Source organism: Scylla paramamosain, chromosome 15 (genome assembly GCF_035594125.1).
Source record: "Scylla paramamosain isolate STU-SP2022 chromosome 15, ASM3559412v1, whole genome shotgun sequence".
In the NCBI taxonomy this organism is placed as follows: Eukaryota; Metazoa; Arthropoda; class Malacostraca; order Decapoda; family Portunidae; genus Scylla; species Scylla paramamosain.
Window position 1 is genome coordinate 2,417,045 of NC_087165.1, and position 22,784 is coordinate 2,439,828.

Consider the following 22,784-nt stretch of genomic DNA (forward strand, 5'->3'; position numbering starts at 1 on the left):
TCCTGCAAGAAGGAAAGGTCAATGTTGACAGACAGTATTGAAAGAGCATGCATGACTAGGCAAAATGCAAGCACGGAGGCACAGTTTCAGAAAACAACAGGAGAGACCCCATCAGCTCCATAAGCCTTCTGAGGGTTTAAGCCAGTGTGGAAAACATTATTGCAAAGAATTTTAAAAGTAGCATGAAGTAGGGAGGAGAGGGAGGAAGTAGGGACAAGAGGGAAGAACAAGCCCTGAATTATCCAAGGTAGAGTTTCTAGCAAAAGTTTGACCAAAGAGTTCAGCTTTAGAGATAGATGTGATAGCAGTGGTGCTGTCTGGTTGAAATAAAGGAGGGAAAGAAACTAAGTTATTGGAGATGTTTTTGCTAGATACCAGATGTCACGAGGGGAGTTAGATCTTGAAAGATTTTGACACTATTAATGAAGAAGTTTTTGGCTAGTTGGAGAACAGACTTGGCATCATTTTGGGAAGAACAGAAATATAAAGTGCATGAGATTCTGGTGATGGAAGGCTTAAGTACCTTTTGTGGGCTACCTCTATAATGTATAGCATGAGAACAGGATGTTTTAAACTAAGGTTTGGAAGGTTTAGTTCAAGAAAGAGTGAGGAATGTACACCTTCATGTCAGACACTATCACCTTTGTCATGCGCTTGGCACACGGAGACAGGTCTCTAACACGGAAGCAGTAGTCATTCCAAAGAAAAACAGCAAAATACCTCCTCAGGTCCCCCCAACTAGCAGAGGCAAAATGCCAGAGTCAACTTTGCTTAGGCAGATCCTTAGGAGATTAGAACAATAGGACAAGATACAGATATGAGATTGTGATTAGAGGAGCCTAATGGAGAAGAGATGGTAACAGCATATGCAGAAGGATTAGAGGTTAGGAAGAGGTCAAGAATGTTGGACGTATCTCTAAAATGGTCGGGAATACAAGTAGGATGTTGCACCCATTGCTCTAGGTCGTGGAGGATAGCAAAGTTGAAGGCTAATTCACCAGGATGAAGGGAGAGAAAAGCCAAAGCTGGTGGTGAACACTGAAGTCTCCAAGAATGGTAAGAGTCAGAATGTGCTCCACTTTGGAAGTTAAGTAGTCAAAAAATTTCTTATTGTCAGATGAGTTAGGTGAGAGGTATGCAGCACAGATTAATTTAGTTTGAGAGGGACTCTGTAGTCGTAGTTGGATGGTGGAGAACTCGGAAGATTCAAGAGTGTGGGCACAAGAGCAAGTTAAGACGTTGTGCACATAAATGCAACCCCCTAGCTTTGGATTGAAAATGAGGATAGGATAGAGAAAGTAGGAGGGAACAGAAACTATATAATACATCAGACTCAAGATGAGGGAGCAAACGGTTGTAGTTGAAATTAACAAGGGCAGATGATTAGGTAGGCACATAAGTTTTTAAAGTAAACTGTTGAGAGCAAGCAGGCACTTATTGTGCCTCAGGCATCTTCTGTCTTCTCTCGTTCTCCCTCCTTCTCTCTCTTCTTGTCCTCTCTCTTTCCTTCTTACTATTTTGCGGCACATAACAGTATCTTCGTCACATAGTATCTTTTACGCATCACATCGCTTGTCATGTCCCTAGTTTATATAGCACGCTTCTCTATCTGAGCAAAGTAACTGTAGGTGTTGTAATCATTCTGTCTACTGACTCATCATTGGGTCACTTCTCTAAAGCATGACTATCAATTTTTGTCCTCAGCCTGATAATGAAACAAATGAAATCAATGAAAAAGAATTCCAGATACATGGGTGTGTAATGTGTTAATGTCGTGATTACCCAGTAATGATCAGCAAATAAAAAAAATGACAAATAGATAAATAATTACATAAATTATACATGTATTACTATCTACTATGAAATAATTGGTTTAATGATGATGAAAATCAGGTGTTACAGATATTCATTCTTCTTTATAAGGATAATCAACTAAAGGGGATTCTACTGCAAAAAAAAACAAAAAAAAAAACATTGCATCTGCAACAGTAAATGGAATGTGAAAATCATTCATATTCAAAAACAGTATTTATTGGAGAGCTGGTTTCTCTTACAAAAAAATCTACTGTTTAGCCTGTGATGCTTGGTTAATGCCACTTTGTGATAGTATCCCCAGGCAACCAGTCCTGGGTACCAAAGCTATCTCTTGCTATGGTGCCCCTCAAGCTTCTTATAGAAGTTTAAAGGGATATGGTTTCTATAAGAAAACAGATGCCCAAGTTACTGATAATAATATGATACATTAGGCAAGCATTCCAGCTCAAAGATGAACTTCACTAAGTTTGGGATAATCACACAAATTTGGTGAAAATTATATAAGTATAGTGTCACATACAAACAACATACCTTTCCATTATAAGTGTATGAGAAAAAATAATAATGATCTTGGTGGTGCAAGTAAATAACTATTGTAAAATCCTGGTTGGAATATGGGAATGCAGCAGAGTATTTGGTAAAATACTCTTCCCCTTCCTGTTGTTCATCCCTAGGAGTAGATGGGAAGTATGGCTGGAGGAGCACCACTACATGTAATCTTCCCTGACCTCCTGCACCAGCTTCATGTCTGATGGCATGATTGTGACACGATGAGCATGAATACAGCACATGTTGGCTCTCTCCAGAAGGCCAATCAAAAAGACATCGGCACTCTCCTGCAGAGCTTCCAATGCCAATGACTGAATCCTGCAGTAAAAAAGAATCATGTTTACATGTGTTAAACAGTGAAAGTTATGTAATTATAGTTACACTGTAATTTAAACGACACATTTATTATTGCAACTTCTACCCTCAAAAGATAGAATAATGGCTGATTACAAAGGTGGATTTAGTTTCATTCCACTTTCCTTCAGTTCTGCCATTCCACCATTTTTATAAATTCTCTTGATAGAATCCTCTTGAAATTACACTGAATACAAGTAGACCAAGATTTGATCCATCAAGTTGTAATGGTAGGAAAGTCAGCCTAACAAAAATTCATTTAGGCTTTTATGATCTCTTGTAAATTGAATGACTTTACCTACCTGCCAAAAGTTTAATAACTAGCATTGATCTCTCATGGACAATTAATCCTGCCATCGGGTAAATTTCTCAGTGTTTCCATGATGCTCCAGAGACCATGATGAATTAAATTTACACATACATCATTCCATTAACCTGTTTTTTTTTTTTTTTATGTAGAAGGGGCACCAGCCAAGGGCAACAAAATTAGAAGAGAAAAAAAAAGCCCACTGAGGTGCTAGTCTGAAAAAAAAAAAAAAAAAAAAAAATCAAACCTTAAAAGATTTTTTTTTTCTTTTTTTATGTAGGAAGGACACTGGCCAAGGGCAACAAAAATCCAATAAAAAAATATACCCACTGAAATGCCAGTCCAATAAAAGGGTCAAATCAGTGATCAAAAATTGATGAATAAGTGTCTTGAAACCTCCCTCTTGAAGGAATTCAATTCATAGGAAGGTAGAAATACAGAAGCAGGCAGGGAGTTCCAGAGTTTACCAGAAAAAGGGATGAATGATTGAGAATACTGGTTAACTCTTGCATTAGAGAGGTGGACAGAATAGGGGTGAGAGAAAGAAGAAAATCTTGTGCAGTGAGGCCGCAGGAGGAGGGGAGGCATGCAGTTAGCAAGATCAGAAGAGCAGTTAGCATGAAAATAGCGGTAGAAGGCAGCTAGATATGCAACATTGCAGCAGTGAGAGAGAGGCTGAAGACAGTCAGTTAGAGGAGAGGAGTTGATGAGACGAAAAGCTTTTGATTCCACCCTGTCTAGAAGAGCAGTATGAGTGGAACCCCCACAGACATGTGAAGCATACTCCATACATGGACGGATAAGGCCCTTGTACAGAGTTAGCAGCTGGGGGGGTGAGAAAAACTGGCGGAGACGTCTCAGAACGCCCAACTTCATAGAAGCTGTTTTAGCTTCTATGAAGTCCTTCTAAGAGGGGGACAGTTGAGTGTCATTGAAGAAGAGGGGATAGTTGTCTGGAAGGTTGTGTCGAGTTGATAGATGGAGAAATTGAGTTTTTGAGGCATTGAACAATACCAAGTTTGCTCTGCCCCAATCAGAAATTTTAGAAAGATCAGATGTCAAGCATTCTGTGGCTTCCCTGCGTGATATGTTTACCTCCTGAAGGGTCGGACGTCTATGAAAAGACGTGGAAAAGTGCAGGGTGGTATCATCAGCATAAGAGTGGATAGGACAAGAAGTTTGGTTTAGAAGATCATTAATGAATAATAAGAAGAGAGTGGGTGACAGGACAGAACCCTGAGGAACACCACTGTTAATAGATTTAGGAGAAGAACAGTGACCATCTACCACAGCAGCAATAGAACGGTCAGAAAGGAAACTTGAGATGAAGTTACAGAGAGAAGGATAGAAACCGTAGGAGGGTAGTTTGGAAATCAAAGCTTTGTGCCAGACTCTATCAAAAGCTTTTGATATGTCCAAGGCAACAGCAAAAGTTTCACCAAAATCTCTAAAGGAGGATGACCAAGACTCAGTAAGGAAAGCCAGAAGATCACCAGTAGAGCAGCCTTGATGGAACCCATACTGGCGATCAGATAGAAGGTTTTGAAGTGATAGATGTTTAAGAATCTTCCTGTTGAGGATAGATTCAAAAACTTTAGATAGGCAAGAAATTAAAGCAATAGGACAGTAGTTTGAGGGATTAGAACGGTCACCCTTTTTAGGAACAGAATGAATGTAGGCAAACTTCCAGCAAGAAGGAAAGGTAGATGTTGACAGACAGAGCTGAAAGAGTTTGACTAGGCAAGGTGCAAGCACGGAGGCACAGTTTCGGAGAACAATAGGAGGGAACCCATCGGGTCCATAAGCCTTCGGAGGGTTTAGGCCAGCGAGGGCATGGAAAACATCATTGGGAAGAATTTTAATATGTGGCATGAAGTAGTCAGAGGATGGAGGAGAGGGAGGAACAAGCCCAGAATCGTCCAAAGGTTTGAGCGAAGAGTTCAGCTTTAGAAATAAATGTGATAGCAGTGGTGCCATCTGGTTGAAATAGAGGAGGGAAAGAAGAAGAAGCAAAGTTATTGGAGATGTTTTTGGCTAGATGCCAGAAATCACGAGGGGAGTTAGATCTTGAAAGGTTTTGACATTTTCTGTTAATGAAGGAGTTTTTGGCTAGTTGGAGAACAGACTTGGCATGGTTCCGGGCAGAAATATAAAGTGCATGAGATTCTGGTGATGGAAGGCTTAAGTACCCTTTGTGGGCCACCTCTCTATCATGTATAGCACAAGAACAAGCTGTGTTAAACCAAGGTTTAGAAGGTTTAGGACGAGAAAAAGAGTGAGGAATGTACGCCTCCATGTCAGACCCTATCACCTCTGTTATGCTCTTAGCACAAAAATACGGGTCTCTGACACGGAAGCAGTAGTCATTCCAGGGAAAATCCGCAAAATACCTCCTCAGGTCCCCCCAACTACCAGAGACAAAACGCCAGAGGCACCTTTGCTTAGGGGGATCCTGAGGAGGGATTGGAGCGACAGGAGAAGATAAAGATATGAGATTGTGATCAGAGGAGCCCAATGGAGAAGAAAGGGTGACAGCATAAGCAGAAGGATTAGAGGTCAGGAGAAGGTCAAGAATGTTGGGCGTATCTCCAAGACGGTCAGGAATACGAGTAGGGTGTTGCACCAATTGCTCTAGGTCATGGAGGATAGCAAAGTTGTAGGCTAGTTCACCAGGATGGTCAGTGAAGGGAGAGGAAAGCCAAAGCTGGTGGTGAACATTGAAGTCTCCAAGAATGGAGATTTCTGCAGAAGCGAAGAGGGTCAGAATGTGCTCCACTTTGGAAGTTAAGTAGTCAAAGAATTTCTTATAGTCAGTTAGGAGTTAGTCTTATAGGAGTTAGGTGAGAGGTATACAGCACAGATAAATTTAGTATGAGAGTGACTCTGTAGTCATAGGCAGATGGTGGAAAACTCGGAAGATTCAAGAGCATGGGCATGAGAGCAGGTTAAGTCATTGCGCACGTAAATGCAGCATCCAGCTTTGGATCGAAAATGAGAATAGAGAAAGTAGGAGGGAACAGGAAAGGGGCTACTGTCAGTTGCCTCAGACATCTGAGTTTCAGTGTTCAGTGTTCAGTGTTCAGTTCTACAGATTGAAAATTAGATTTTAGACCGCGAATGTTACAGAAGTTAATGAAGAAAAAGTTGAGGGGGGTGTCAAGACACTTAGGGTCGTCGACAGAAAGGCAGTCCGACCTGGGGACGTTTATGGTCCCCTCCCCAGATGGGGACTCCGAGGCTGGTGTAGGAGTCGCCATGATGATTTTAAAATTTTTGAGTGAAGGGTGTGTGTTATTTTGTGTGGAGGAAGAGAGTTGTCATTAGAGGGCAGGCTGTGACTGCCCCCTTGTGTTGTGAGACACAAAGGGAAACGTTCAGTGAGGTCACAGCTGGGTTTAATGATAAGTTCACAGCACCCCCTGAACAGTGCTTTAGACCTCACTGGGAGTAATTATCGTTTCGGCAGGTGTCTACTGGATAAAGTCTCTCTTTCAGCATGTAGTAATATGGACTGACAGTGAAGTCTGCCTGCACTGGATTAATAAAAATTAAAACAAAAGTCCATACATGAAAAATTGGCTAGAAAAAAAATATTGTTGATACAAAGGGACTTTGAATACCACTATATACCTACTAAAGAAACCTGGTTGATCTCTTGACCAGGGATATAACATTCCACAAACTATTAAATAGGGAGCAGAATCATTCCACTTGGCCTTTAGCTAGGATATTAAAATTATATCCTGATGAAAATGCTATCATTAGAGTGGCTGAAATCATGGTTAAAGGACAAAGGACTCTTAGAACTATCAATAAAGTAATTCCGCTGGAGTACTCTCCTGAGCCTACCCCAATCAACCCTGCTGAGGTCAGTAGACCCAGAGGGTTGCCCAAGGTTCAGGAGAGAACAGATACTGAGATGTGGACCAGGCCACCCCGAGTAGCATCTCAAAGATACTGGAAGATGTGGAGGAATTTAATCCCAGGTGGTCATATTACCTGAATCTAAATTCAGGTAGCACCCAGCCCCAGGATGTGGAAATTTTCATGCATAATCATGCATAATATCAATGCATTATTGGTCTGTGTTATGATTTGTATATAAGTTGTAAAGTTGTGGTAAAGGGTAATTAAGATTAATTTAGTACAAACTAAGAATTAGTTACTAAATTAAATAAAAGCAAGATAGAAAGGTAGGAAAGGCATATAGCTTTTGTTCTGATGTGGCAAGCTGGGAGTTGACGAGGGAGCAAGCCTGCTAGCCAGCTCAGTAGTCACTAAGTAGTTGCCCAGCAGTCACCACTCAGACATCACCATCACAACAAGTTCTATTAAGATGTATTTTCCCACTCTACCAGTATTACTTAGTTAAATTCGCTAGGTTAAGAAGAACTTAAAAGCTTGGAACTATTGGATAATCTCAAGGAAGCATGTTAGCTATGAAAACACAGCCAACCATCAGCTTAGAACGCCCAGCGACACCAACTTGCCACTGATCCAAGTCAGCTCAAACCACAAATAAGTTATCAGTCATTTATAATTATATTTAGCAATGCTTTTGGTGATTGTGTGCATAGGCCAAAAAAGTTCGCACCTGAACGAATAGGATGTGCCAGTTTCACAGTTGGTTATATTTTCATTTTAGCATTCCCAACCTCATTGGATTACTTACCAAGGTTGGCAAGCTTGTATCACTCAAAATAGCAGTGTCAAAAAAAAACATAAACAAACCCATGTAGTGATGTCAACATGCACAAAAAAGAGAAATCTGCTTTCATGATTCATGAGCAAAAGCAAGCTCTCATGAGTCTGGTCACTAGTCATAGTGCTGATAAGAGTGACAATTATGCCCTCATTGGGAAGAAAAAGGCAACATTGTAGATGATAGCTGATGGGGATGGTGCTGCTCACCACACAAATGAGGCCAAGGCACTGCACCAGCTGAAGAAACCTTAGGGTTACCTCAGAAACAAATTAATATTTCATTGTTATTTATAACATGGAATATACAAATACATTTTAGCTCAGAACAAGTGTTTCCCTGATTGAAGAATAGCTCAACCCCACAGAAAATATATGAATTATATTTCATATTATTAGCCACAGGAGTGAATATTTCTGTCAATTGTAATATGAAATGGATTTTTTGGAAACTAACCCCATGGGCTAATCAGTTAAACCAGTTAAAACTGAAGTAATTATCCTCACTCTTTTAATTCTTTTTTTCTTTTTCTAGGCCTCCTAACATTTTTCAGTATGCCAAATTTTCTCTTAGAGTAGAAGAGATGTAACATCATAAAGTCCCCTTCTTTGGGAACCGAGAGAAGCAGGAATAAGGTGTAGGAGAGACAGGATGCTTTGGAATCTTATTTAAGAGGAAGAGAATACAATTAAAAAAGAACCTTTGAGTTAATGGTGAGGCATTCTAAAGTCTTGTAGACCCAAGCTCACCTGATTAGCTACTCCTGAAACACTAGTGTCATGGCCAGGGTAAAAGATAAATAAATAAATTCTGAAGAGAATGATTAGAGGTAAATCAGATATGCAGGCGTGCTACTCCTAAAAAAGTATTGCAGATAATATTGTACAGACACTGTATTATGACTGATATTATGCCTTTGACTGAACTCAAAATAAGGCAAAACCAGTAATAAGCAAAGCCTTAAAGAGCTTTAAAGATGCATGACAACATCACCAGTAGTTTTTTTTAGGACTGGTCAGTGAATATGAAAAACATATTCACCAATAAATAGTAGATTAATTTGCTGTTCAGAATAAAATTATATACATATTGTTAGGAGTTTCTGCTATAGTGTTTATTTCATGGTACAGACGGCTGCATCAGGGCACTGGTTATCTCTTGCAAGTTCCCATGCTTTTCTCGCTATTTTGGATGGTATCTAAATTTCTCTCTGTTCCAATGATAAAGCTGCAGTATTTCTCAGCTAATGTGCTTTAAATGACAGAGGGCAGGTACTATGTTGTTGTAGTTCCATGTAATGTCTACCATAATGGGGAAAATGCTAGAGAGCCATCCAATATAGTTGGGTAGCAGTTGTTAGATTTAAGATATAATATTTACTTCTAAGAAGTACACATTCAGTTTTCTATAATACAGTAATAAGATATTGTATTGTATCTAAGATTGGATTCAATCTTCTTACAAACCTTTATGTATGGGGTGTTATACCAATGTATGATATTCTTTTGTTTACCACATAGAACTAGACTGTTATGCATACCCTTAGAAAAAAGAATAAGGAACACTAGAAGACTAGGAGGACTAGGACTAGAAGGCAGTAGACACCTGCTGAAAACAATAATTACTCCCAGTGATGTCTAATGCATTGTTCAGGGGGTGCTGTGAACTTATCATTAAACCCAGCTGTGACCTCACTGAATGTTTCCCTTTGTGTCTCACAACACAAGGGGGCAGTCACAGCCTGCCCTCTAAAGACAACTCTCTTCCTCCACACAAAACTACAAGCACCTAATAACACACACACCCTTCACTCAGAAATCTTAAAATCATCATGGCGATTCCTACACCAGCCTCGGAGTCCCCATCTGGGGAGGGGACCATAAATGTCCCCAGGTCGGACTGCCTTTCTGTCAACGACCCTAAGTGTCTTGACACCCCCCTCAACTTTTTCTTCATTAACTTCTGCAACATTCGCAGTCTAAGATCTAATTTTCAATCTGTAGAACAGCACCTCTCCTCTTCTAAACCTCATCTTTTCCTCACTGAAACTCAGGTGTCTGAGGCAACTGACAGTAGCCCCTTTTCTGTTCCCTCCTACTTTCTCTATCCTCATTTTCGATCCAAAGTTGGATGCTGCGTTTATGTGCGCAATGACTTAACCTGCTCTCATGCCCACGCTCTTGAATCTTCCGAGTTTTCCACCATTTGGCTATGACTACAGAGTCACTCTCATACTAAATTTATCTGTGCTGTATACCTCTCACCTAATGCCTCTGACTATAAGAAATTCTTTGACTACTTAACTTCCAAAACTGGAGCACATTCTGACCCTCTTCTCTTTTGCAGAGATCTCCATTCTTGGAGACTTCAATGTTCACCACCAGCTTTGGCTTTCCTCTCCCTTCACTGACCATCCTGGTGAAATAGCCTACAACTTTGCTATCCTCCATGACCTAGAGCAATTGGTGTAACACCCTACTCGTATTCCCGACCGTCTTGTAGATACGCCCAACATTCTTGACCTTTTCCTGACCTCTAATCCTCCTGCTTATGCTGTCACCCTTTCTTTTCCGTTGGGCTCCTCCGATCACAATCTCATATCTTTATCTTGTCCTATCGCTCCAACCCCTCCTCAGGATCCCCCTAAGCGAAGGTGTCTCTGGCGTTTTGCCTCTGTTAGTTGGGAGGACCTGAGGAGGTATTTTGCTGATTTTCCTTGGAATGACTACTGCTTCCGTGTCAGAGACACGTCTTTGTATGCTGAGCGCATAACAGAGGTGATAGTGTCTGGCATGGAGGCGTACATTCCTCACTCTTTTTCTCGTCCTAAACCTTCTATACCTTGATTTAACACAGCTTGTTCTCATGCTATACATGATAGAGAGGTGGCCCACAAAAGGTACTTGAGCTTTCCATCACCGGAATCTCATGCACTTTATATTTCTGCCTAGAACCATGCCAAGTCTGTTCTCCAACTAGCCAAAAACTCCTTCATTAACAGAAAATGTCAAAACCTTTCAAGATCTAACTCCCCTTATGATTTCTGGCATCTAGCCAAAAATATCTCCAATAACTTTGCTTCTTCTTTCCCTCCTCTATTTCAACCAGATGGCACCGCTGCTATCACATCTATTTCTAAAGCTGAACTCTTCGCTCAAACCTTTAATAAATACTCTACCTTGGATGATTCTGGGCTTGTTTCTCCCTCTCTTCCACCCTCTGACTACTTCATGCCACCTATTAAAATTCTTCGCAATGATTGTTTCCATGCCCTCGCTGGCCTACACCCTCGGAAGGCTTATGGACCTGATGGGGTCCCTCCTATTGTTCTCCAAAACTGTGCCTCCATGCTTGCACCTTCCCTAGTCAAACTCTTTCAGCTCTATCTGTCAACATCTACCTTTCCTTCTTGCTGGAAGTTTGCCTAAAAAGGGTGACCATTCTAATCCCTCAAACTACCGTCCTATTGCTTTAATTTCCTGCCTATCTAAAGTTTTTGAATCTATCCTCAACAGGAAGATTCTTAAACATCTATCACTTCACAACCTTCTATCTGATCGCCAGTATGGGTTCCATCAAGGCCGCTCTACTGGTGATCTTCTGGCTTTCTTTACTGAGTCTTGGTCATCCTCATTTTCGGCTGCCGAACCGATGAAGTACGTGCGTACTTCATCGGTTCGGCAGCCGAAAATTCACATGAAGTACTATGGTACTTCATCGGTAACGAAGGGGTTAAGGATGTTTATTTTTGCTTCTACTAATAATTCAGCAACAAGCCTAGTATGTAAGGACTTACCAGGACCTGACAGTGACAAGAACCACATATAATATTGGATTGTGTTTACAGATGAGTCAAGTGACAACCACAAATACATCAGCAGTGGTGCAGCCTCAAAGCAACTTTCCTTTAAGTAGGAACTGAAGTCTCTTTAGAATGCCATGGCCAGCCAAAGATAGGTTTGGCTAAGCTAGGTAAGGTTTAGTTTGGCTAGGTTAAGCTGTCCCCACTCATGAATTTCAGAATGCAATAGTTATAGGTGCTTTTCATATGATTGTAATATTAATTTCTGCTTGAGGGGGGAGGGTTATATGAGTGAAACTAATGCAGTTAGTAAGGCAGTAAAGCAAGTGAATATGGAATAATTTGGTAGACAGTTAAGAAAGTATTTGCTAATCAGGAGAATGAATTTTGCAGTCTTGTAAATACTGAACAAATATAGAAGAATGTTTTTATCACGGAATTAATGTATGAAAACTAATAACTAATAAAAATTGTAGGTATTACAAATGGAAAATCATGACCTCCCTAGCAGAAATTAATATTACAATCATAGGAACAACACAAATAATAACATTTACAATCTGAAATTCTTGAATGAGAAATTAAACCTAACTTAGTCAAACATCTAGCCAAACCTTACCTTGACTGGCTGAGGGCATTTTAAAGAGACTCAAGTTCCCAGTTAAACAGTTAAAAGAAGTTTCCCTTGAGGCTGCACACTGCCAATTAACCAACAACACCCAATCCCTGAGTTAACCAGGTGGTGATTCCCAATCCTCCCTCCTTCATTCTTCATTCTCCTTTCCTCATGTCTCTACAGCTCTCCCATGGAGCATCCCCTTTGAGTTTCTCTAATGTCTTGAGTAATTACAATACTTGAAATATATAGGATGGCAATCTAGAGCATTCTCACTACAGTAAATATTGTACAAAACCACAGAAACCCCACAGAGCTACAAAGGAGCTATAACATGGTATTTGCCCTCCCCCCCCATATTGAAGCACATTAGGCTGAGAAATGTTCCACCCTTAAAAAAAATTGAAGCAGAGTAAGAGCAATTATATATATATATATATATATATATATATATATATATATATATATATATATATATATATATATATATATATATATATATATATATATATATATATATATATATATATATATATATATATATATATATATATATATAAAGAGAGAGAGAGAGAGAGAGAGAGAGAGAGAGAGAGAGAGAGAGAGAGAGAGAGAGAGAGAGAGAGAGAGATAACCAGAAAAGCAAAGAGATGGGCGAAGCTGTAAAGATGTTTGCTGTCAGCAGCTCCACTCACACTTCTGATTTTGATGCAAACCTCAATGCTTCACAAGAAGCATGAAAGTTGTTATTACATATGTAGTAGTCATTTCTCTTACTTTAAAAATTGCATATACTTTTCAGATCATACTACAGCAAATAACATGCATTTAATGCAAAAATTTGGAAATTTATTGTGGATCTCTACCAAAGTTCCAATTTTTCTAGTGCACTTGAACAAAGAGCAGTGGCCAAAGATGACAGTGGAACCCTATTACAGCTGAAAGAACCCAGAACTCAGTAAGGAAAGCCAAAAGATCACCAGCAGAGCAGCCATAACAGACAGAACCCATACTGGTGATCAGGTATAAGCATACCAGAGTGCAATAACAAAAAAAAAAAAAATCACAACAACCAATAAATCAATAATGATAACCTTAACAGTAATAACCAGTAATCAATAACTGGTAATAAATTTATTCCCTGATAACAGGTAAGTGGTAAATCAATGTATCCAAAATTCCGACACCAGTGATAACAATATTGATATCTTAAGTAAAAAAAAATCAGTAAATCCAAATCTTTATTTTCATCTTTACCTCAGAAAACTTAGAAAACCTTAGAAAAAAACATTCAAATTCAATGTTTATTATGTCTATTCACAAATGAAAAGTACTGTTTTAAGTAAAATAACTACACTTGATTTTGAAAGTTTAAAACTTCAACATGCTGGTGTTTCAAAAACTAAAATTATCAATTATCACTGGTTTGGAACCAAAAGTATTGGCAACACCGATGAATTGATAATGTGGGAAAAATAGTTATCAGATAACTAATAACCCAATATTGCTATTATGGTAAATTATCTCACTAATTTATTGTGATAACATCCACCTAAGGATATAAGGTTGTGAAGAGATGGATGTTAAAGAATCTTTCTGTTGGGGATAGACTAAAAAATTAAAGCAATAGAACAGTAGTTTGAAGGATTATAGCAGTCACCCTTTTTAGGAACAGGCTGAATGTAGGCAAACTTCCAGCAAGGAAAGGTAGATGTTGATAAAACAGAATTGGAAGAGTTTGACATGGCAAATTTTTACTTGGTACAATTTTGGAGAACAACAGGAAGGATCCCATTAGGTCCATAAGCCTTCTGAGGGTTAAAGACAGAGAGGGCATGGAAAACAACATTATGAAGGATCTTAATGGGTAGCATAAAGTAGTTGGAGGGTGGCAGAGAGGGAGGAACAAACATTGAATCATCCAAGGTAGAGTTTTTAGCAAAAATCTGAGCAGAGTTCAGCTATAGAGATAGATGAGATGAGATGGCACTGGGAGGAGGGTAGGTGGGAAAGAAGAAGTAAAGTTATTGCAGATATTTTTGGCTAGGTGCCAAAAGTCACAAGGGGAGTGAAAGATACTGACATTTTCTATTGATGGAGGAGTTTTTGGTTAATTGGAGAACAAACTTCGCATGATTCCAGGCAGAAATATAAGGTGCATGAAATACAGGTGGTGGAAGGCTCAAGTACCTTTTGTGAGCCACCTCCCTATCATGTATAGCACAAGGACAGATTGAGTTGAACCAAGGTTTGGAAGGTTTAGGTCAAGAGAGAGTGAAGAATGTATACCTCCATGCAAGACATTATCACCTATGTTATGTGCCCAGCACACAGAGACAGGTCTGACATTGAAGCAGTAGTCATTCCTTGGAAAATCAGCATAATACCTCCTCAGGTCCCCCAATTAGCAGAGGCAAAACACCAGAGACACCTCTTTAGGGGATCCTGAGGAGGGATTGAAGTCATCGGAGATGCAGATCTGAGATTATGATTGAAAGACCCCAATGGAGAAGACAGAATGACAGCATAAGCAGAGGGAATAAAGGTTAGGAGAAAGTCAAGAATGTTGGGCCTATCTCAAAGACAGTCAGGGATATGAGTTGGGTGTTGCACTTATGTTCTAAGTCATGGAAGACAGTAAAGTTAAAGGCTAGCTCACAAGTTTGGTCAGTGAAGGGAGAGGAAAGACAAAGCTTGTGGTGAACAATGAAGTCTCCAAGAAAGCAGATCCAGTAAAATAAAAGAGAGTTAGGATGTGCTCCACTATGGAAGTTAAGTAGTCAAAGAAATTTTTATGGTCAGAGGAGTTAGGTGAGAGGTATACAGCAAAGATAAATTTAGTTTGAGAGTGACTCTGTAGTTGTAGCCTAATGATGGAAAACTTGGAAGATTCAAGAGCAATGGCACTAGAGCAAGTTAGATGCAACATCCAGCTTTGGATTGAAAATGAGGACAGAGAAAGTAGAAAGGAACAGGGAAGGGGCTACTGTTAGTTGCCTCAGACATCTGCATTTTGGTGTGGAAAAGATGAGGTTTAATAGAAGAGAGGTGGTATTCTACAGATTGAAAATTATGTCTAAGGCTGCAAATGTTGCAGAAGTTAATGACGAAAAAATTGTGTGGGGTGTCAAGGCTCTTAGGGTTGATACAAAAAGAGCAGTCTGACCTGGGAACATTTGTGGTCTCCTCCCCAGATGGAGACTCTGAGGCTGGTGTAAGAGTTGCCATATTTTTTTTATTTTGAGTGAAGGGTGGATGTAGTTATATGAAGGAAGTGGGCAGGCTATGACTGAGCCCTTGTGTTGTGAGGCACAAAGAGAAACATTCAGTGAGGCCACAGCTGGGTCATTGGAAATTTCACAGCACCCCCTGATCAAGTAAGATTATTGTTTTGGCAGGTGTCTACTGCCTCTTCCTCCTTTGGCCATCCTTTACTAACATTCAGAGCAATGTTAGAATTTGTTTGTATGGACACACTGAGATAAGAATGAATAGATTATCTGTGTTTTTTCATAGCTAAAAGACTACTCAAGTGGCTATAACACAACAAAAAAGTTGCATGTGATTATAAAAAAAAGATATCTAGCAGTAGAATAATCATAAAAGTAGGCAAACCTGAGATCACGGTTGAGATCTGCCAGGATTTCTCGCACCAGCCGAGAGAAAGGCAGCTTGGGAATGAGTGTGTTCCAGGTGCTCTGGTAGTGGCGGATCTCTCTCAGTGCTACGGTGCCAGGACGACACCTGAGCTTGCGGGCAGGGGTGCTGCCACCTTTACTGGCTGACTTGGAATCCTGTAAGCAGTAACACAGATAAGTTACTGTGTTTGTTGACACATAAGACACAGGAAAAAATATACATTATGAAGCAAATAAATAAACCACCTGATGTCTAATGTGCTACAATACTGTGCCAATTTCCAGTCACATACTTTAAGAAAAAATAAAATAAAATGGAATAGATAAAAGAAAAGATAAAATACAGGTTTTGAGTGAAAAGAAAAAAATAAATATTTTTACTTCTAACTGCTCACAATGGATGGAAGTCTTAACGTTTGCCAGGCTGAGGAGGATCCCTCCCTATCACTTCCCCCTCTGATTAATTACCAGGAGGTGGGACTACCTGCCTATCTAGCCTTATGAGACTCTGAGATCCCATTCATGTTTTATCTGGTTGATAGCACTGGATATGGATAAGCAAACCAACAGCGCTCCTCTCAAGCAGGTCCAGGATTCAGGATGAGTGACCAATGGTGGCCACCTTGTCTCACTGGTGGTGGTGAGGGTGAAGGGGTAGCCAGTGCAGCGTCCCTTGACGGTCCCTCATGGGCATCCCTTGACAATACCTCCAGCAGGATTGAGTTACTCCCCATGTCTGCCTGGGGGGTTACACTAGTAGGTGGCCTGGGCAGGAGAGTGGATGTCTGCCTGCTTGCGTGTTGTGGCCAGGAAGGAAAGAGGGAGGCTCGCGCAGTCCTGAGGTTAAGTGTTGGTATGGTTCTGTGCAAGCCTGGCAGATGAGGATTGGTTAAGGTTCTTATCAGCAATACTTAACAACAAAGGATCCATGCTGTTGTCTCCTTCTACCTCCTATACCTAGCTAATATCCTCCTCTGCCAGGTGTTGGCATGATTATGTCAAAGTACTCTCACTTTAGCAAATTACATTGTCCCTCATAATATGTTGTGTCCAGCATGTACATCTAGAACTTTCAAGAGGTGAGTGGAGTGTGGGTGAGAGACTTTTAGAGAAGACTATGGTAATCTCTACCTTCTCAAATAAAAAAAATGCAATACAATACCAATAATGTTGAAAAGAATCGTTATGCCAACTATTTTTTTCATCACCACATGTGCCTCTTCCTTTGCCTCACATCTAGAGCACATCTTATGTGCTCTAGATGTGAGGCAAAGGAAGAGGCACATGTGGTGATGTTGGTGCAAATATTACTGTAGTGAACTGTATGACACTAATAAACCACACTGAGTAATTCAAATCTCATGAACATGTTTCTTCCACACCATGATGAAACATAATGGATTCATGAATATTGTTTCTTCCACACCATGAAGAAACATAACTGAAATTTTTAATAGGCTTGTTCACTGAGCAGCAATGTCATTTGGTAGCATACTCGGAATCATGATCAGGCACATGTATTGTGTAATTAGAAGAAAATTTTTTTTTATGTTTTACCTTGTGTGCTGATTCCCCAGTCACATATTTCAAATAAAAAAAAAAAAATACTTAAGAAACAACTTTGTGTGTGTATATCACTTGCTGGTGTAACTTGAAGACTTCAGTATACCCAAAAGTTGCGCCCCCCACAAAAAAATTATTGGCTTAAATGAAAAATAAATAAAGAAATAAATACTTTCACTATCATGCTCAAGACAACAACAAAAAAAAAAAAAAAAAAAAACAAGGAGGATCCCTATCTGTTAAAGTATCTTTTGGGGCTGCAGCACCTAGCTAGCTAGCTAGCTAACTAAATAAATTAATTAATATTACAAATCCTGGGGTTCTTATCTGTCTCTATATTGAGTGGATGTCCCTGCAGTTCTTGTAGGCAGGTTGGGGTCTAGGTGTATGGTGGCCATACACCTGGACTCACCAGTAGTGAAGATACAGTGGGAGGTGGCAACATTAGGGAAAGGCTCACAGGCAGCCCTGGTGATTCCTCACAAGTTCCACCATAGCCCTGTGGTGTCTGTGGCTTCCTTGCTTGCACCTTGCTTCCCTGCAGTGACCTGGCTTCACCTCATCCAGCTGCTGGTTGACCAGGTCCACCTGGTCTCTTGACAGCACCTACAAGGAATGTTTTGTGTCACCTCTCTGCTGGTCGCTCCTCAGAGGGGTGTTGTCAGCACATGGTGGCCACCAACTCATCATTCATGCCTTCACTGGATGTCTGGGGTGAGATTCTTGGGAAAACAGTACACATCCTTGATTGCTGTGTGTCAGGGCCAAAGAGAGTGAGGATGGTGGCTTGGGTCATCTAGCTTAGTGCTGATATTGCTCTGTGCCCATCTGGCAGCTGGTGATTGGCCACGACTTGCTTCCGTACTACTTAAGGTGGGTTTTCACGGGGCTGAGTTTCCACCTGACTGCTTGCAGCCACCTGGAGTAGCCGGCAGGTTTCACCCGAAAACATTCACACGGTTGAGAGCAGCCCCTAGCCTGCTAGCCAGCTGCATGAAAAATAAACAATCAAGATGGAGTCCTGCTCCTCCAAGCTGGTTGCTATAATTGTGATTGTGCTGCGCTTGAAGAAAAAGCAAAAGAAAAGATTGTAGACTTGTTCCTGGTATATATAGCCTTGCAGGGTGTTGTGCTCATGAAGCCTTCTGGTACACACATGCTAGGCTGCTTGCTTCCTCAGTGATGATGTAAAGAAACCAATTTCATGTCTATTTTCAATTTTTTTTTGTAAATAAACTTGAATATTTTATTTACTTATTGTATATAATGGTAGAGTCAATGGTTATTACTAAAATTCTTTCCAATAATATTCTTCCTATTTTCAATTTCATATTGGTAGTTGTTCTCATCTGAGCCTGGAAAATTGCTGGGATGGCAGCTGATCAGACTGACAGAGCAGTTTCCCAGCTGCTCCAGCAATTCAGCAAATCCTGGCTGTGTTTCACTCCTGGCTACACAATCCTGGCTGCAAGCAGCCACAAACTGCACTCCTGGCTACACAATTCTGGCTGCAAGCAGCCACAAAATGCCCTGTGTAAACCCCACTTCAGTCCTCTAGAAAAAATCCTCCTGTTCCCTATTTGCTTTTCCCAAACCTAACTAATATCCTCCTCTGCCTGGGCTTGGCATTATTACTGCACAATATTCACATTTCAGCAAGTTCTCTGGCTATTTCGAGTGAATGGCCAGTAACACATGCTTTTCAAAACCTGTGAGATTTTTAGGGAGAACTAGTACAAAATCCACCCTTTAAGTATAAAAACCACAATACACTAACATTTTGGAATCACAATATTTTTTTGTATATTTATGATCTCCATGCATATTATATGCAAACATACTGAGACCTTGAGTATAGCATTTTGGAAAAGACAAATTTCTACACACTCCTACTTACTGTTGTTGTTTGATTTACATTTTTTTAATCATATATAAAACAATGTACATTAGTAACTAGGAGTAAATAATGTTCTTTGAAGCAATGAACTGTTACTATAAATCAATGCCAAGAGTGGTACAGCCAGTTCTACTAAACAAAAACTTGCCTTGCACCACCCTTGGGCTCTGACCCATTTTTGGATCAAGTGTACAGCTGGCAAAGTAGACAAAGACCGAGTGGCAAAATTTAAAAAATAAAGACTCCCACCGTGATACACTCTTACCAATAATAACTGGGTGTTCCTACACAGATTATTGAATATTATAATTTTCCCAGATTTAATATAATAATACATTCAATGATGCAAAAACCCTAGAAATATTTAGCAAAACCTAATATAAACTATTAAAATAACAATCTTGGTCAGTTTGGGTGAGAATAATGGAAAATAAGGATAATGTGTATCTCAAAGTCTTCAGTCCCAGGTTGAGACAAGACTTTCCACAAAAAAAAAAGTTAAATTAACAAGTGTAATAAGATAAATCCAGTATGTGGTAGATGTTTCAAATGACAGGAAATCAAGTAATTTTGGATGATTTTCCTGCAGCCCCAATGTCTCAGAATAAGGGAGAGTACTGGTCCTCTAGTAAAATACAGCAGATTGTTACAGATAATACAGATGTTTGTGTGGATAAAGAGGGAAGGTGGTAGAGTTGGTGAAAGATTGGGAGTGTGAGGAAAAAAAGAGGAAAAACATAATTCTTAAATATGATTTCTAGGAGAAAGTACCAGTATTCCATAATGGATGGATGAACAAATAATGAGAAATATGTTAACCTTCTTTTTGCGATAGAAAGAAGAGCGGCAGTGCTTGGAGGGCATGGTGGGCAGCCTTGGTAGTTCCTCAGGTGGTTTGATGCCTCTCTTGTTGGTAGAGTTCACCATCCGTTTCCTACATGGGTGAGATGCATGTTAAATACGGTTGATGAAAGGCTGGGAGTGTGAGGGAGAAGAGAAAAACCTAACTCCTAGAGAGAATTTTTAGGAGGAAGTACTAGTATTTTGTGATGGATAGACGAACAAAAAGAGGAATACTGTACTGTTTTTTTGTGATCTCCACTGCAGTGCTTGGAAGGGGTAGTGATTCCTCTGGCAACCTGGCGTCTCTCTTGGGGGTGGAGGTCACTATGCGTGCCCTGCAAGGATGAGATGCATGTCAGGTACAAATGAACATGGAAAGAGGCTTCAAAGTAATTAAGCTAAGAGAGTTAGTGAATTAAGTGTGAGGGAGTGTGAGGGAGAAGAGAAGAAAACATAACTCCTAGAGAGGATTTTTAGGAGGAAGTACTAGTATTCCATAATGAATGAATGAACAAAAAGAGGAATATGTGAACCTTCTTTTAGTGATTTCCACTGCAGTGCTTGGAGGCTGCAGTGGAGATGGAAGGGGTAGTGATTCCTCTGGCAACCTGGTGCCTCTCTTGGGGGTGGAGGTCACCATGAGTGCCCTGCAAGGATGAGATGCACGTCAGGTACAAATGAACATGGTAAGAGGCTTCAAAGTAATTAAGCTAAGGGAGTTGGTGAATTAATTAACAATATTGTTGCGGTATTGGGGTGACGTTGGTGGTGCTGTACCACCGAGTGGTAAAGTTGGGTGTTGGCAGCACTGTAGTGAGCTGCTGGGTGGTAGTGAAGCTGGAGGCCACCAGTTGGCTAGAGCGCTAGCCAATCATCCACGAGCCAAGTCTATGCAGGGAACTGCTGCTGCCAGAGAGGCTGAGCTCGACCGTCTGCTACCTACACAACACGTGTGCTGATAAGCCAAGAAGATGCCCGCAATACACTCCCCTTGTGCTACATTACAACACTCTTCCCCCGCCGCTGCCACTATGTGATTCTGTGCCCCAAAGCACGCTGTGAGGATTGCGTGCCCTGGCAGCCTGAGACAGTGGCTACTGGGAGCTGAGGAGTGTGGGTGACAACTGTGTTGTCTGTAATAGTGCAGACTGTGAGTGGAGACAGTAAGTGACACCACCTCTGAGTCGTGATACTTTTGTGTGCTGTACTGCTGCACTGTGAGGTGAGACACATTACCCTGCGATAATAGACGCTTTGCTGAGTACGGCCATGTGGAGTGTGGTTTACTTGTCCTGTGACGTGTTAGTGTGCCTTGTGCCTTGTAGTGCTGCTCTGTGCTGTAAATAAAGACTGGAGTGCCAGTGAGATGGTGTCTCATTACCTTTCCCCTCTCAGTAGTCTGTAGAGTTCAGACAGGGACTGGGATGATTGGTACTTACATACAGTATATAAAGATAGATGATTTAATGAGTAATTACATAAATGCCAGATATAATGTCAGATCCCCATTAATTTACATTATGTCTGCTAAAGAGCCATTTATGGGGTGGCAAACCAGGCCATTATTGTTTAATATATAATTTACCATATAAAATATTTACTATGACAATAGAGCAATCAATCTTGTGGACATATTCAAGTGTCTCTTTGTCTATTCACCCTTTGTTTCTGCTGGGACCCAAACAATCACATTTGTGGGGTAGTTATACTGTGTCATAGTTTTTGCTTGAAGACCCCACACATTTTTTCCTCACAATTCACTGCTGACAGCTTCAAAAGGTTCAAATCTGTCTTGTTGTAGTTACAGTGCAGTAATTTTGGAACTTCCTCATATCCACAGCTCAGAGTAATCTACAGCACGAAGTAATCAATTTTCCAGATTTTAGATATTATTGTAAAATCATCAATGATATCCTCTCTATCGATAGAGATCAAGTCTAAAATACTTGCCCTCTGTCTTTCCCTGTAGCAAGTAGGTTCCATTTGGTACCGAATAACGAAAATGATTATCACCTTCATGAAGGCTGTTATTGGTTGACTGTGTCCACCCTCACTTGAGTTCATGTCCCAATTAATTTCTGGATACTTGAAGTCCCCTATCATCATCAGGTTGGTAGATCTCAAATCAGTGACAACTTGAATAAGTTCCATGAACTTGATATAATTTTCTGAGAAACTACTACTATCCATTTCAAACCCTATGAGGCATTATTTTTCACAATTATGTTATAAACAAACTGTTGAATCAATATGACATTTTGGCAAAACTTTTTGAAGTGTCCCCTAATTCATGGAACTACAGTACACTGCCAAATGTGTTTCATTAAGGAGTTTATTTTTGTCTTTAAAGGCAAAGCCAGTAAAAGCCAAGTATACATTCTGACAAGGGGAGGTTTTACATGATGTAGTTGTGACATGTAAAGGGGATATGATGTTGGAGTAAGGTAAGAAAGGAAAGAGAGCTGATGAAGTAATACACACCACAACCACTCAGGGTTGGGAGAGAGAAAAAAAAAAAAGAAAGAAAGAAAAGAAAAGAAAACCTAATTAGGTTTTTGGGGAAAAAAAAAAAAAATTTACATACGAAAATTTATTTTTATGTCATATTGATAAATAAGGTATATGTACATATACATAAATAAATAAGGTATATGTACATATACATAAAAAGTGTAAGGGCAGTCAAGCCTGACCCATT

At 40.1% G+C, this 22,784-nt stretch overlaps 1 protein-coding gene across 1 annotated transcript in view; it reads right to left on the reverse strand.

Annotated features, from left to right (window-relative positions):
* Positions 1-2,017: 2,017 nt before the first annotated feature.
* Positions 2,018-22,784, reverse strand: part of LOC135107270 (uncharacterized) — a 40,191-nt gene continuing 19,424 nt past the window's right edge. The window contains exons 2-6 of the mRNA XM_064016935.1: positions 20,620-20,733; positions 20,326-20,421; positions 20,063-20,177; positions 15,761-15,939; positions 2,018-2,682 (exon numbers count right to left, since the gene is read on the reverse strand). Coding sequence (XP_063873005.1) covers positions 2,523-2,682; positions 15,761-15,939; positions 20,063-20,177; positions 20,326-20,421; positions 20,620-20,733 — 664 coding nt within the window. The 3' untranslated portion in view covers positions 2,018-2,522. The remainder of the gene's footprint in view (positions 2,683-15,760; positions 15,940-20,062; positions 20,178-20,325; positions 20,422-20,619; positions 20,734-22,784) is intronic.